Source organism: Diachasma alloeum, unplaced genomic scaffold (genome assembly GCF_001412515.2).
Source record: "Diachasma alloeum isolate Michigan unplaced genomic scaffold, Dall2.0 Dall_scaffold_00878, whole genome shotgun sequence".
Classification (NCBI taxonomy): domain Eukaryota; kingdom Metazoa; phylum Arthropoda; class Insecta; order Hymenoptera; family Braconidae; genus Diachasma; species Diachasma alloeum.
This window is the reverse complement of record NW_021680999.1, coordinates 59,846-75,581: the sequence shown is the minus strand read 5'-3', so window position 1 is coordinate 75,581 and position 15,736 is coordinate 59,846. Positions and strand designations below refer to the sequence as shown.

The following is a 15,736-nucleotide window of genomic DNA, read 5'->3' as shown; positions in this document are numbered from 1 at the left end:
AGGGAGAAAAAACGATAATTATCCCTAGAAGATGCTTTGCAATTTATAATTGCACACGATTTAATCATTTTACATGAATCAACTCGCACAGACTGTTCAGATCTATTGGAGTACGTTTTGGAGCAGACATAAACAAACAACATTCGCGAGATATTTTCGCGCGAAAAATAAATATTGTTCAACATTGGACAAAAATGCATTTTCATTTTATTTTTAATGCTATTATATTGAGCAGTGATTTCACTCTCAATCTTGGTAATTATTTTCAGTAAAAAAAGAAAGAATTCACCTATTATAAGATAAAAATCACCCCATTAATGAAAGAGTGAGCGGGCCATTGACTATTAAAGAAATAGTACATGAAAAACCAAGAATATATTTGCATTTTTTTATTTTTCTTCGCATTGTCCATGTAATTTCATACGGGGCTAATTATTGTGACTTAAAATATCAATTTCATAACGTTCCCTCCAGCAAAAACAGTGCCAGTGGTGGGAGACTAAAGGAGATGACGGGAAGCGTAAGTCGACCGGAACGCCGCTTCTGGCGCTCCGGCGAACTTGTCCCCTGTTTTCTGGCTTCATCATACCTGCTTGTATCATACCTTACGGTAATGAGTAGAGTTTCTCGCCTCTATAATAGTGAGTTCATCAGTCGTAGAGAAAATAGGATCTTTCTTTCTGCGACTGACCACCGAGGAGAACGAATCAACCGCAATTAATTTGACCGGTGTTTTGTGTTTGTAAAGTGAAACTTTTTATATCCAAAAATGGCACATCGTCTGGAAACCATCGTCTTTTCAACGAATGAGGAAATGGATAATCTCCAATCCTTATATAAAAAAAACATGCATTGGAAACTGTCATGGCGGAGAGCATGTAAAAAGTGTCATGGCGGCGCATGAAGGATGCATTCTCATCATCAGAATGAGCAATGCGGCCGCGACGGCGCTGTTCAGGGAAGCGCGCGTAAATTACAAATCGGATTCTCTATGTGAAATGAAAAATTGTTCGAATGATGATTGATAATTGGATAACTTGAAAGCCAAGAACGGAATGAAACAAGTGGGAAATTACGTTTATCGTCATATAGTATATGCATATTTTCTACACATGGATTTGTTTATAATGAGGGGAATGGGAAATTATTTTTTGGTGATGAATGTTGAAAATTGAAAGGTAGTTGGAATGATTGATAATTTTAATGAATTTGAATGTCAAGAGTGGAATAAAATAGAAGGGAACAATTGCTTCGTCACAACGTAGCCAATATATTTTTGCTCATAAATTAATAATTTGCTTTCGCATGGAATTTCTATAACGATGGATTTTAAATTGATGTCAATGATTTATTGTATTCAATTTATTGACATTGCCTCAACGTTGGCAGCCGACATTGCCCCGAAAATATTGGTTTCAAAATAATGGTTTTGAACAACAGATGATGCAATCAATCTCATGATCGAACTTGGTTAAGATGAGATTAGGAACCATATTTTAAATCATAATTATCGTAGAAAAACGATCGGTCAGACACATACATACATACGGACAGGGTCTAAAAATTGCATATTCGAACTTCTGAGGCCAAAAGTAGTTATCCTGATGCAAAAATTGGCATTTTCGGATTCGACAAATAGTCCAATTCGGAAGCAACAATAATGAAATGTAAAAATGGAATGATTTTATTGCTTTCATTCGGAAGTAAAATAAATCTCATGTTTTTCTAAATGATTCAGACCAAATTCGAGACTTATGTAAATAATTTGATTTCAATTTTTTTATTAAATTTTCTTTTAGAAGGTTTCTGTAATGAAATCAATACTTAAACCACAAAAGCAAAGAATATTGAATATTCTCCATGTAATAAAAAAGTTGGAATACTTTTTATTCAAAGATTTTAAATCATCTAATTTATTAATTAAATTGGCTAGGAAAAGCTCGAAAATAAAGCATGGCGTAATGGAATAAATAATTAGCGGAGTTGGAACAAAATTCCATAAATACTTGCTTTTACCAACATTCTCTTCTTGGGAATTAATAATAGAATGCCTCAAATTTCCGAAAAATATAATTTTTTCACATAAAATTGATTTTTGGTGTGATTTTTTAAGCAGAAAAATTCGTTACAATTCAGGAAAAATTATTCTTTGAATGAAAAATTGATTATGATTGAATCATTTATAAAAACACAGTCATGGTCTCCGAAAATCGCAATTTTTTCAATCATTTCATTAGTCTACTTCGAAAAGTCGACTTTCCATTTTTTAAATATATTTTTTAAATATTCGCTCATAATTATGAGTACATGGCAGTTATACTGTTGAAAAAAAAGATTAAAATTTTAAGGACAGTTAATAGTAAATTTTAAGAGTTAGAGAGGTACAAGTCTTGAAATGTAAAAGTTCACTGGAAATTAACTGCGATTCAACATTTTTTAACAGCATGGAGATAAAAACTCTCAAGTTCCTTAAATTCTCATTCAATATATGAATATTCTGTACCTAAAATTACTGGATAGTTTCGGATGCTAAAGCAATTATAATTGTCCAAATCGAAAATAGAAGTATTCAACTTTACTAATGTTGCGTTTAGTAAGGTTTTCTCCAAAGTTGATTAGAATCAGTAGCTAGAATTATGAGATTATAGAATTTGAATGCGACACAATGAAAACCATGATCAATTTTTTCGCTTCAAAAAATGATAATAATCATATCCAAATTAAAAAAGTGCAGAGAACAAGAATGATGATATTTGTGTCATATCCTCTGAATCATTAACATCAATGTCAGATTCACGAAAAAGGTTGGAGCAAAAGTCACACGGTCATTTCAAGTTTTTATTTGCAATTTGGCGCTGGAAACATGAAATGACGATATTCAGAGGGAGCCAGTTTTTTCCGGATGTAAGATGATTCGGCAGTTTTCCGGAGAATTTAAAACAATTATGAGGTTTTCTGAAAAAATTCGAGAAAACTGAATTCTTCGAAAATTGGAAGAAATTTTGGGTATCTCTCAAATATTAAAGAATTTTTGAATAAACAATGAGAGAACAATTGGTAGGAAAAGGTGGAATTTTCCAAATAAAACTGATGTGAAGGAGTCCCGAGCTTCCAACAACTGCACTCTGATTGATGGAAATGAGAAGGAATTTCTCAACAATTTGACAAACATTTTTTTGTTAATTCACAAGAATTTCGGAATTTTATGGAGAATTTGAAAAAATTTCAGATGATTAATGATTCAAGTTTCAAGTAATATATCACCTAATAAAATTGTGACAAAGATCATGAATGAGAAGATACTTCGAATTAGTCGAAGAGTATCAGAATCGGTCTTATGATTTTTGCCAGAAAAATAATTGAATGCTATTGTCAAGTTGTGAAAGGGAATAAAGGGGGCGGCGAAGATTAAAAAATTCTGAGTTGAGAGAAATTTACTAATTATTGTTTTGTACTCTGAATCGAATTTTGATTATAATTATAGTTAGAACGTCATTCATAGAGCACAGAAATTCAAAATTAGTGAATCCCTTATTGAAATATTGACATTAAACAGGCAATCAAACGACAAACATTATTTTCATTAACCTTAACACTCAGTATAATAAGACGATAATGAATCATTAATTGTTGAAAGAGACACAAGGAAAAATAAAAAAAGTCATAATGAAAGGGCATCGGCGCTAGCGAATATGAAAAAGGAGCCTTTTAGCCTGCCTGAAATAATAATGCAAAGCCGAAACTGTTAAGACCGATAGGAATATGAAAATTTTTGAGTAGATCCTATTTCTAAGGCGTGCTTATTAAGAGAAGATTTTTAGAAATAAAAGAGGATGTGTTTCAAATTCTTTCTAAAATCCACCTTTAATAGGATGAATAGGGGATGAATTATAAGAACATTAAGGAAGTTTACAGGTTCCCTAAAAAATCAGAGAATTGTCGGCTTTTTCTGAATGTAAAATGATTCGGAAGTTTTCCAGAGAATTTACAACAATTATGAGATTTTCTGAAAAAACCCGAAAAAATCCACGAGTCGTTCAAAAATTGGAGAAAATTTTCGGTATCTCTCAAATATTAGAGAATTTTTGATTAAACCATGGGAGAACAATTGATAGGAAAAGGTGGAATTTTCCAAATGAAATTGATATGAAGTAGTCACGTGACACCAACTACTGCACTCTGATTGATTCAAATGGGAAAGAAAAACATAATTTGAAAAATCGGAGAATATAATTTCACAAAAATTTCCAAGTTTTTCAAGCAAAATTCACAAGAATTTCGGGACTTCATGGAGGATTTGACAAAAATTCAGATGATCCATCAAAGTTTCAAGTTCATGGCATCGTCGAATAAAATTGTGAAAAAGATCATGAATGACGAGAAAATACTCCGAATTAGCGAAGGAGCATCAGAATCTGTCATATAATTTTTCGAGCAAAAATAATTAAATGCTTTGGTAAAGGTGTAAAGGAGAACAAAAGGGGTGGCGAACACAAAACAATTCTGGATTGTGTGAACTTCAATAATTATTGCTTCGCACTCTGAATAGAATTTTTATTATAATCATAGTTAGAACTTCATTCAGTGAGCACAAAAATTAAGAATCATTGAATCACTCATTGAAATATTGAAATTAAACAGGTGATGACCCGATAAGCATTGTGTCCATTAATCTTAATACTCAGTTTAATAAGACTATGATGAATCATTATTTTTGAGCAAACTTCCAAAAATATTGGATAAACGGCCAGAAAATTGGATTATTATGGAATTATTTTTATAAAGGAAGGTCGTGGTCTCCGGAAAATGCGATTTTTTCACTCATCCAATTCATTAGTCTACTCTGAAAAGTCGACTTTCTATTATTTCTCAAGATTTTCGAAATGTTTCCTGATAATTATGAGTAAATCGAAATGATACTATTGAAATGAAAAAGTTAAGCTTTATGGGCAGTTCAGTAGTAGTTCTTAGGAGACATTTGATTCAGTTTGAGAGGGAAAAGAAATCTGATGGAATTCATTATTTTCTCAACGGCATGAAAATGAAAACTCTGAAGTGACTTAGTTTTTTTTAACAAAAAGGGAACCTAATTACTCTGTCTTTTCGTTTGATACACCAATTATCATAATTTTCCATATTATTTGAGTCAAAGGCAAATAGAATGATTCAAACTTCTTAATATTGCGTTTGCCACGAATTTCTGACTTTTCTCAGGTTGAACTACAGGAGGATATGAATGTAACACAGTGGAAATGATGATTAATTCACTTTAAATGAATAGTAATAATAATTACTATAAATGAAGAGATTCTATTCTGAATAAAAATCTGTGACTCAATATTTCATAACAGCAGAAATCAAGATATTATGTAATATTATCAGTAGTAATACCACGAGACCTCCAAAATAATCGAATATTTCCCGATTGTTTTGTTGCGTAGCAACGAGTAGATCTTTTGCAGATTAAAATTCTCGTGCAAAACTTATCCCGATCGTTGATACCCAGGAAAACATGAGGGAAATGTTCGATTAATTTTGGAGGTCGAGTGGCTGGTATTCAGTGGATTATTTTTGGTAATCGGATCTGGTCGTTTTGACTTCCTTCATGACTTTTTTCACTCCAGGATAATATTTGACAGTTATTTGGTTAGAGAAACAATTGCAGAGCTAGAGGTAAATTATCAAAAGCTACAGGGAAATTATCAAAAGCTAGAGCTACTTCATGTTATTGGATACTGAGCTCTGATTGGCCCAGGGGAGGCCAGATCCGATTACCAAAAATAATCTGAATTATTAACATGAATTCCAGATTCACAAAAAGGATGGAGCATAGTTCAAACTTTCATTTTCAGTTGCAATTTTCAATTTGGTGCTGAAAAGATGAAGTGGCAATATTTGAAGCACGGAATCATATTGATGATTTGAACAACAGATGATTTAAATCACCGAGAGAACTGATTAAAATATTTATAACAGTGTTAGCATGCCCTCCTACCGGAGTATCACCGAAAATTGAAATCCAGCCATTAACTTTCTGAATTATGTTTGAGAAGTAATCGGATTATAATTACGATCAAAATGTTATTCACTGAGCATAGGAAAATCTATTATTTCATATTAGAATACTGAAAACAATTACTTTATTTTAAGTACATGCGCAAGTTATTCATTGTAATAGAAAAATTTCACCGCTAACAAGAAATTGAAAGAGGACGTATTGAATCTGATACGAAATAGGTGTAATCAAAGGGTCACCAACATCACAGCCGCGATAGCGCGTTAAATATGAAAAGGGAGCCCTTTATCTCACCTGAGATGATAATGGAGAGCCGAAACTATTAAAACTAGGGATATGAAAATTTTAGCCTTGGTCCTAATCCTGTTATGAGCACTCATTAAAAGCTATTTTTTGAGAGAAAATTTCTGGTATTTCTCTTATATTGAAGAATTTTTGAGTGAAAGATGGGATAATAATTGGTGGGAAAAGATGAAATATTTCACATAAAGCACGGATTACTTGACCCAAGAAACAATTCACAACAATTTCAGAATTCTATGGAAAATTTGAAAAATTTTCAGATGATCCATCAGGTTTAAGTTTATAGCATGGTCAAAAAAAATTGTGAACAAGAATTTTTTCAGCCAAATAATTGAGTGGTTCATCTAGATAGTGAAAATAAAAGAGGGAGGCGAAGACTACACAATTCGGGGTAGTGAGCAATTTGATAAGTATTGTTCTGCATTCTGAATATAATTTCAATTATAATTATAATCAGAACCTCATTTAGTGAGCCCGGAAATTCAGAATTAGTCAATCACTCATTGAAATATTCAACTGGCACCGAGCTGGATTAAGCTTTCATTAATTTCAACGCTTTGTATGATGAACCGATAATTCATTAATTTTTGAAATTAACAAAAATCAAAGATGATAAGAAACGGCACAATGAAAGGTCATCAACGTCGCGGCCGCGGCGGCGCTAGTAGTTGTATAGAAGATTCGTTGACGATTACCGATTCGTGCACGAAGAAGAATTCACCAATGTCGAGAATAGGGCCCCAGTTGAAACGTTTGCATTGCCGTGAGAGATCTCCCTTATAATCTCTGGGAAAGGGAACATGAACAAACCGGCCCTCAGTAAGTCGTGCAGGAAAAACGCTATTAAATTTTGAGGAACCTCCATTGGTTATTCCAGTTTCAAGTTTTGCATATTGTGTATCGATGAAGTACGGTTGGACTTGCGCCTTTTTCATGAATACCTGCCGTATGGCAATAAAAATATTCTTTTTCTTTATTTTCATACTAACCATTTTTTCCAGAATGAAGACATGCAACAACAAATAATTAAAGAGACCTTTCAATTAGTCTCAAAGAGAGATGATAATGTCTGCAATTTCCTGGAAGGTGGAACCTTGATAGGTGGTTCAGACTATAAACTCATCTACAGGCATTATGCAACTCTCTACTTCGTCTTTTGCGTTGATTCATCAGAGTCGGAACTCGGGATATTGGATTTAATTCAAGTGTTCGTAGAGACTCTTGATAAATGTTTTGAGAATGTTTGTGAATTGGATTTGATTTTTCATGTTGACAAAGTTCACTACATTCTTAATGAGCTGGTGATGGGTGGGATGGTGCTTGAAACGAATATGACTGAGATCTTGACGAGGATTGAGGACCAGAATAGATTAGAGAAGCAAGAGGTGAGTTCACCAATATCATAGATAATTTTTTTCTATTAAATGCAATGAAAGATTAATAATTATTTATTGTATGCTATGACTCTTGTCAATTTCTGTGAAAGGAAACGTCAAGTTCTAAATTTATGCTCTTGTACCATTGATTGCACGTTTAGAAAATCAGACATCACTCCAACTTTTGCAACTATTGCTTCACACAAATCAATTCATTCCCGTAACTCAATTTGGCTCATGAGCTTATTAACAAATAACTATAGGGGAAGGTGGGGCAATATGGATATCTGGGGTAAAATAGACACTCAAATTTTTTTTTCAAAAATCAATTTTCTTTTGTAATTGTTTCACTGGGCAATATGGACATGATAAATTCATGTAGGATGGATTAAAATGGATGTTTAAAAAATTGTCAATAATCGAATTTTTGAAAATTGCTTCTTAGCACAGTCCACAACCGAAAAATTATTCAAGAGTGAGGTAAAATGGACAACCGAAAAAGTTAATTCTATTCAACTTTTAATCAAGCAAATTTTCAACAGAGATTTTCCAACAGAATCGTGTTGGTATCTTTTTATAGATAGAAATTGGAGTTGGATAAAATATTAACAAATGAACTTCAACTTAATTAAATTTTGCATTGAAGTTTGAAATATAGAGCAGCTTTGAATTTCTTGTTTTACTATTGAAATACCTTTGAAATTATTCTTTTTTCAATGAACAATTGAACGCTTCACACAACTGACCTTCTGTCCATTTGCGAAATTTGTAAATGGCTACTTTTCTACACACAAAAGGAAATTACCATAAAACAATGGGGGGAGGGAAGAAGAAATGAGCAAAGAAAAGTTTGATTTACCACTTCCCAAGACAAAAGTAAAAAATGTTTTTTTTTTCAATTTGAAAATTGTAGTCATGACTAGTGTTTCAGAAATTGAATAATAATGTTGAAGCATAAAAAATTGAGGAAGAAATCGAAGTATCCATTTTACCCCGTTTTTGCTTTCTATTCTATTCCTTTGACTAGCTGTATCCCCGTCCTCAGATAGGGGCAAGTGCCATGCATTCTCTCTTGAAATATTGTGACATCTGTCCAATGCTTCGAGAAACTCGAAATCACGACAACTTTCAGTTTATAAAATTCAAAAGGAGATGGTAGAGAACCCTCATAGAGGGAAGCACTAATTTAATTCCACCAGCAGTTTGACTCAAAAACATTCTAAAATTTGTTTTGTCTTGATGTGAATGTCCAAAATACTGAATCCCTTAATCCCAAGGTCACTGTTTGTTTTGAAAATCTTTATTATACTGTCCGAGCCTTCGAATGCGAATTCACCTTCGAGGAGATTCGATTCCAAAGGCTAAAATAAAATATCATCCAAACACTATCAATTCACTGAGTTGAATTTACTGGATGAAAAACTAAATTCACCGTCAGGTTTAGTTCTTCGGTCCTATAATTAATTTTCAGATGTGATAAATTTCTGATTTTAAAATTCTTCGAGACACTTAACCACTGATGGAACAATCTACCACTTAAACTGTCCTTATTGAATTTCCGGGGAGTCCGTCGACAATTATTTAAAAATTGATGTAAATTATCGGAATCGCCAATCTTTACTTTTGGAAGAAAGAAATGAAGATATAGGAAAAGGAGAAAAGAAGAGAAAAGAAATAAAAAAAGGGGATCGAAAGGAACCAAAAGTAAAGGGACAAGGTGAATATATTCTACGAGGCGGACGAACATCCGTCTCGTATGGCGGCTCCCGGCGAACTCCCCGTTTTTGCTTTACCTTACAACTCCTATGATGCAGTCTTATGATAAAAGTGGATTGACTAAAGGAGAGGCTCAGTTCTGCAGGGGCAGGTGACCCCAAGCTGAAATAGTAAGTGCCCCATGGGAGGCATGGCGTCACGATCGATTTAGGCCTCTGGGCGAGCTGGATGTGCCGGTATAAGTAGCTCGTCAGTAGCAGTCCCACTGTTACAGGGACAAGTTGAAGGGAGGATTTTTGTTCTCCTTGTGCTTAATGTTTTTTTAAATGTTTGTCAGCGATTATAAATAATAAATAAGGTCGAAATACATAATTTAAAATGGAATAATCATAAAAAACGTTTATTAAGAATGTTTTTCCGTATGTAAATACAAGGGTTGAGATAGGGGATATAAAATATACCGCGTTTTTTTTCATGTATAATATGTTTAATTAATCAACTATGAAAGAATAAGAAATTTTTAGCGTTAAAAAAAAAGGGAGCAAACAAAAAGAAAACTGACACTAATATATATATTTTCATGGACGAATTAAATTTATCAGGATTTCTTATATGCATGTTTTTTTATTCCTTTTTTCCATCTCTGAAGTTATTAATTACATTAGAAGAAAATTGAGAAATGAAAGTTTAATTAAAAATAATTAAAATTACTTGAGCAATAGGACAAACATATTCAATAAGGCTCCATTGGCTATAATGAATAGGTAACAGAAAAGGTGATATAAGAATAATATAATGCGCCAGCGTGCAGCTAACGTCTCAGACCCTCATGCTGAAGTTGTCGATTCGATTCTCCAACAATCTAATTTTTTTTTTTCGGAATATTTTCTGAAAACAATAACATTATTTAAGAAGAAGAAAAGAGCGAAACGATAACACTGTGCAACAAAAAATGAGCTTTTCCGATGCCGTACATGTAAGAAGGACGAAATTAAAGATTTTTTCACTCTGAATCCAACGGCGCTTGCCAAACTCCTCTATCACGTCAAGTTTCTGAGAAATAAAAAAAATAAAGTCACAAATTGGCCCAAAAGAGCATTCGTAGAAGAAAAAATGAAAAATGAAAAGAAAGTGAATTTGCTTCGAGAAAAATTATACAAAAAGGAAAAACATTGATCTTTTAGACGGGAGGGAGTTTCCTCTCATTATGCAAGTAATTTCATGAAAAAAAAATCCCAAAATATGATCATATTTATCATATTTTGAGAGGAATGACGATTGACCTGAAGTTATTCGGAGAATCTCCTAATCCATCTCAATTCAATGTTGTTACTTTGCATGACATCATCATCCACTTAGAACATGACTCTTGATTTCAAGAAATTGTGTGGAGCAAATACAGAATAACATCAGAAGAATTAATAACATGGGCACACATGATACTATCGGGATGTTCTTATAAAATGCATCGCCCTTCGTTAGCATTTACTCTTTCCAGCCTGCAAAATTCAAACTCGATAAAAATTCAGAGAATTTCTCGTCTTTTGCTCAAAAAGTTCATGAATGTTGGAATTTTATCATTTTTCCCCACATCAATAGGATTCAATGCCGATTTACTAAACATTACCACTGCACCATCCATAAATTTTAATTTTTCTTCTACACGTATGAAAAATTTTTATAGCAAAACCTAGCGATTTCGCTTAACAATTCTATTGGATTTCTATTGAACTTTCTATTAGGTTTGGCCGATTCTATTGAAGTCTTCAGTAGAAAATATTCTATAAAACTTATTCTATAGAAAAATTTTCTACAGGATCTCCTCGGCTCAAGTTTTTTAAGTTTTCTTGTTTGATTTTCTTGAAAAGAAGAAAAGAAAAATAGAATTTAAAAAACTTAGGAAACTCGAGCTGAGGAAACTCTATAGTAAATATCTCAATAGAATAGGTTGTATAGAAAAATCGAATTGTATCGAATTTTTCTACAGAATAATTTCTATTAAATATTTCAATGACATCAGCCAAAACTCATTAAAAAATCGATAGAAATTTAATAGAATTGTCTAGTGAAATCTCTACGTTTTTGCTCTGAAATTTTTTGGTGCGTGGATTTCTCTTTTATTCGGAGATATTTCTCCAAAACTGACCCCCGGACGAAATTGCCGCAAACCGATTGACCTCTGGGAAGATCATGAACAAAAGAATATCCAGGATGAAGTTGTTAATACCAGAAAATTTGTCAATAATCTCGGTCGGTTTCTCTAATGTAAAATCATGTAGAGAAAATGTAAGAATTCAGTCGATTCTTTTCCTAGGTATGTGCAAAATTCACGCCAGCGTTGCAACAGAAGAATTGCATAACGAGGTTGAAGGAAGCCTATGAAAAGGTTTTCAATAGAAAAATTACAAATCTTGACAAACCATGGACTCCAAGCAAATGCTGCAGCAATTGCCGAACGAAGTTGCAACTTTCAGTTCAAACAAAAAAACTGAGCTTACATTTAATGCCCCAGCTACGTGGCGTGAACAGAGCGAGCATCTTACAGATTGTTATTTCTGTTTGACGGATGTGCACGGATACTCCAGGAACAATAAATGCCACATCAAGTATCCAGATGTCCGTTCTGTCGATTCTCCTTCCTCTTGTTCACTGTTTATCCCATTTGGAAATGACGATGTGCCTCCAGTGCCAACTGGAGAAGCAGACGTTTCTGGTGAGAGGTTTGGGTTTGACAAAAGAAAAATCAGAATTCCTTGGATCACGAATGAAAGAACACAATTGCTTGCTTCCTGAGGTACGAACGATTTATTTTCGCCGTCGAAACGAGAAATTCAACCAATTTTTCCGTGATGAATAAAGTCTAGCATACTGTCATGACATAAATGGCTTGATGAAGAGCCTAGGAGTCGAACATGACCCAGAGCATTGGCGACTCTTCATTGATGCTCCTTCCAGTAGCTTGAAAGCCATACTCCTTCACAATGAGAATATCTACCCCTCAGTGCCCATTCGTAACTCCAGATCTTTGAAAGAAACTCACAACAACATCAAATTTCTATTGGACAAGATTGAATACAAACAACACAAATGGCGAATCTGTGCAGATCTTAAAATGGTTGCTCTCATCTTGGGGATGCAACTTGGTTACACCAAGTACTGCTGCTTTCTGTGTCAGTGGGATAGTCGTGACAAGAAGAATCACTATTCCACGGTGAACTGGGCTTCACGTTAAAGCTTCACCCCAGGTCAGCGGAATATCCTTCGAATTCCACTTGCTGAACGAGAGAAAATTTGTTTACCCCCTCTGCACATAAAACTTGGGTTGGTGAAGAATTTTGTAAAGGGGTTTGAGAAAGACGGACCAGCATTCACCTACCTCAAGCAGCTGTTCCCGAAACTGAGTATGGCAAAAATAAAAGAGGGAGTTTTTGTGGGGCCCCAAATAGGAAAACTGATGCAGAATGATACCGATTCCGAAGAGACACTGACCGAAATCGAGAGACAAACGTGGCGTTCCTTGAAGCGAGTTATCCAGGAGTTCCTCGGCAACTACCGTTCACCAGAATACCGGAAAATTGTTAAGGATATGTTGGAAAATTTTCGTATAATGGGCTGTAATATGTCGCTTAAAGTTCACTTTTTGTATGATCATTTGGATTTTTTTCCGGAGAACCTTGCGGATTTCAGCGATGAGCACGGGGAACGTTTTCACTAGGACATCGCTAAGCTGGAGCGATGGTATCAAGGAAAAAATGAAATTAAAATACTGGGAGAGTATTTTTGGAATGCTATGAGCGATGATAACAGTGTACACAAGAGAAAAAGCAGTCACATTTCATTCCAAAACGCAGAAACTCGTAAAAGAAGAAAGAAAATATGAATTAATAGCTTCCATCTGAGCTTCACATTTAACCCTAAGTCTTTGGACATTTTACAATAATAGGGTATTCGAAAGTTGAAATAATTTCCATCATTTATTTATGAGGGAATGTTTAAAAAAAGACAATTCTATGTAAATGTCAAAAATACGTGGGTATTCTTGGAAGATCTATTTTTTTTTTCAATTTTTTTTTGCTTATATTTTGACATCGAATCAATGAATTGAGATTTAAAAAAAATAAGATTAAATCGTTTTTATTCATCTAAAATGGCGGGGGCTCTTCAATATTGCAAATATATATTTAGTAGTGGAAAATGTTAGAATGAATTGATCATCTTGGAGGTTCGTTCTTGGAGAAATGATCGACATAATTAATTAGAAATTCATACAGCAGAAAGACGTTTCAGAGAGGGTTTCCAGATAAAAAACATCAACATCATCGCGACATAGAATGGAGAGGAACATCAGACTTTTATACAGGGACCATTTGGGTGGCTTAACAGGAGTATCATTTTTGCGTTTTTCCTTCATTATAAGAGTGTGCGTAACCAAAAAACGGATGGCCAGGGTGAGGAACCTGGTGCACGCACTCACACCTCAAGGGAAGAAGAGGATTTTATGAGGAATAAGCTCTCTGTTTAGCTAGTGGCAATGAAATATTTGTCATTTGAGGAGTAAGTTTGGCAGCGAGTGACTCCCATGCTGGCACATTTTCTGCACAAAAATCCGACGAACCGTTTTCCCACAGCAGAGGTTCCATCTCCACAAGGTGGACCAGTTGAAAATCCCTTTCAGAAACCATTTCAATAGTCACGAATAAAATCGGGAGGTTACGTGTACGTTGAAATGACTAAATTGAGTTTAGCGGGGTTATGGGAACGTGCATCTAACTTCCGGCTGGTCTCCTCTCTTTCTAATGAGAAATACAAAATGATGAAATTCATAATATTTGCGAATTTTTCTCATGATAACCGAAATAGCAATTGGGAAATGTTCTTTACGTACAGAAACTGAGTGTCATTACTTTTTACTTTTTTTTTTTTAACTCAATACAATGAGTTTTTCACTATTTTTTTTAAATTTGAATTATCCACTTATCGATCTATTTCCCAAATTCAATATTTTTTTTCTCAGAAACTTGATGTGATAGAGGAATTTGGCAAACGCCGTTGGATTCAGCGTGACACAATCTTTAATTTCGTCTTTATTACATGTACGGCCTCGAAAAAGCTCATCTTTTGTCGGACAGTGTAATTAATCATGTATTTTCTTACTGAGTTTTATAAGTTACAAGTATCACTCAGCGCCATTAAAATTACATTTCGCACAAAATTATTACTTTTTTAAACATTCGTTATTTAAAAATATACAATTGAAGTGATTTTCTTCTATTATGCTTCCGGAAACCTTATTTTTTTAGGCATGAAATGAATTGGTTTGGAGAATGACTAATTTAGGGTGGATGTGGGAGGAAAATGTGGAGGGAGATGGGAAAATCCCTGTTAGCCGGATTAAAAAAAATCACCGTTTATTAGTGGGATCGAACCACTTCGTTAACTTCTTAAATACACTCTTTGGCTTAATTAACACTGTTGATAGTCTTTAAATTGGAATTAGTTGATTCACTAAAGTTAATTGATCTGAACTAACTATTGTGGTGATGTACTGAACGAAAGTATTAAAGGTTGAATGCTATTAGCTTGACTCGATTATATCATTACTGAAACGATACCGTAACACAACTGAACGACAGTAGTAAGAGGGCATTATTGGCGAATTTTTTTCCAGGAATTCCCCTCCCCCTCCCCCTTCTTTTCAGGAAGTGCACGTGCACGTCCCCCCTCCCATCTCGGCGGCATGCCTTTGAAGAGGTCGTGGACGCGCTGGGGGGCCCCCTGGTGTGCAGGACCTCAAAGTTGGGGTCCGATAGTCACAGGAAGTGGGTGGTGGGTGGAAAATGGCCGCCAGATGGATAATGAGTGCCGGGTGGTAAGTGGGTGGTGGGTGGAAAAGGGGTGGCGGATGGAAAGTGGGTGGAAAAGGGCTGGCGGGTAAATAGAAAAACTGTCGGACAGGATATATTGGACGGGCGTCGGGAGTCGGGGCCCTCTGATGGTGGTCCGACCGTGGAGGACGGTGTCGGCAAGGGTCCGGATGTCGCTCTCCAGGACATTGGAGCCACTGTCTTTGAGACCTCGGAGAGACATTACGCTTTTGAATTTTTTTTTAAAGGGATAACAAAGGATTGCAACCATGAATGACGCAAAGAGCGGACAATACGTTCTCTCTCTCTCTGTCTCTCTCTGTCTCTGTCTCTACCTCTCTCTCCCTCTCCCTTTCTCTCTCTCTCTCCCTCTCTCTCCCTCTCTCTCTCTCTCTCCCTCTCTCTCTCTCTCTCTTTCTCTCTCTCTGTCTCTGTCTGTCTCTCTGTCACTCTCTGTCTCT

General features: G+C 34.9%; 1 protein-coding gene across 1 annotated transcript in view; it reads left to right on the top strand.

Moving 5' to 3' along the window:
- Positions 1-865: 865 nt before the first annotated feature.
- LOC107045107 (AP-3 complex subunit sigma-2) overlaps positions 866-15,736 on the top strand; it is a 65,871-nt gene continuing 51,000 nt past the window's right edge. The window contains exons 1-2 of the mRNA XM_029126593.1: positions 866-968; positions 7,321-7,704. Coding sequence (XP_028982426.1) covers positions 891-968; positions 7,321-7,704 — 462 coding nt within the window. The 5' untranslated portion in view covers positions 866-890. The remainder of the gene's footprint in view (positions 969-7,320; positions 7,705-15,736) is intronic.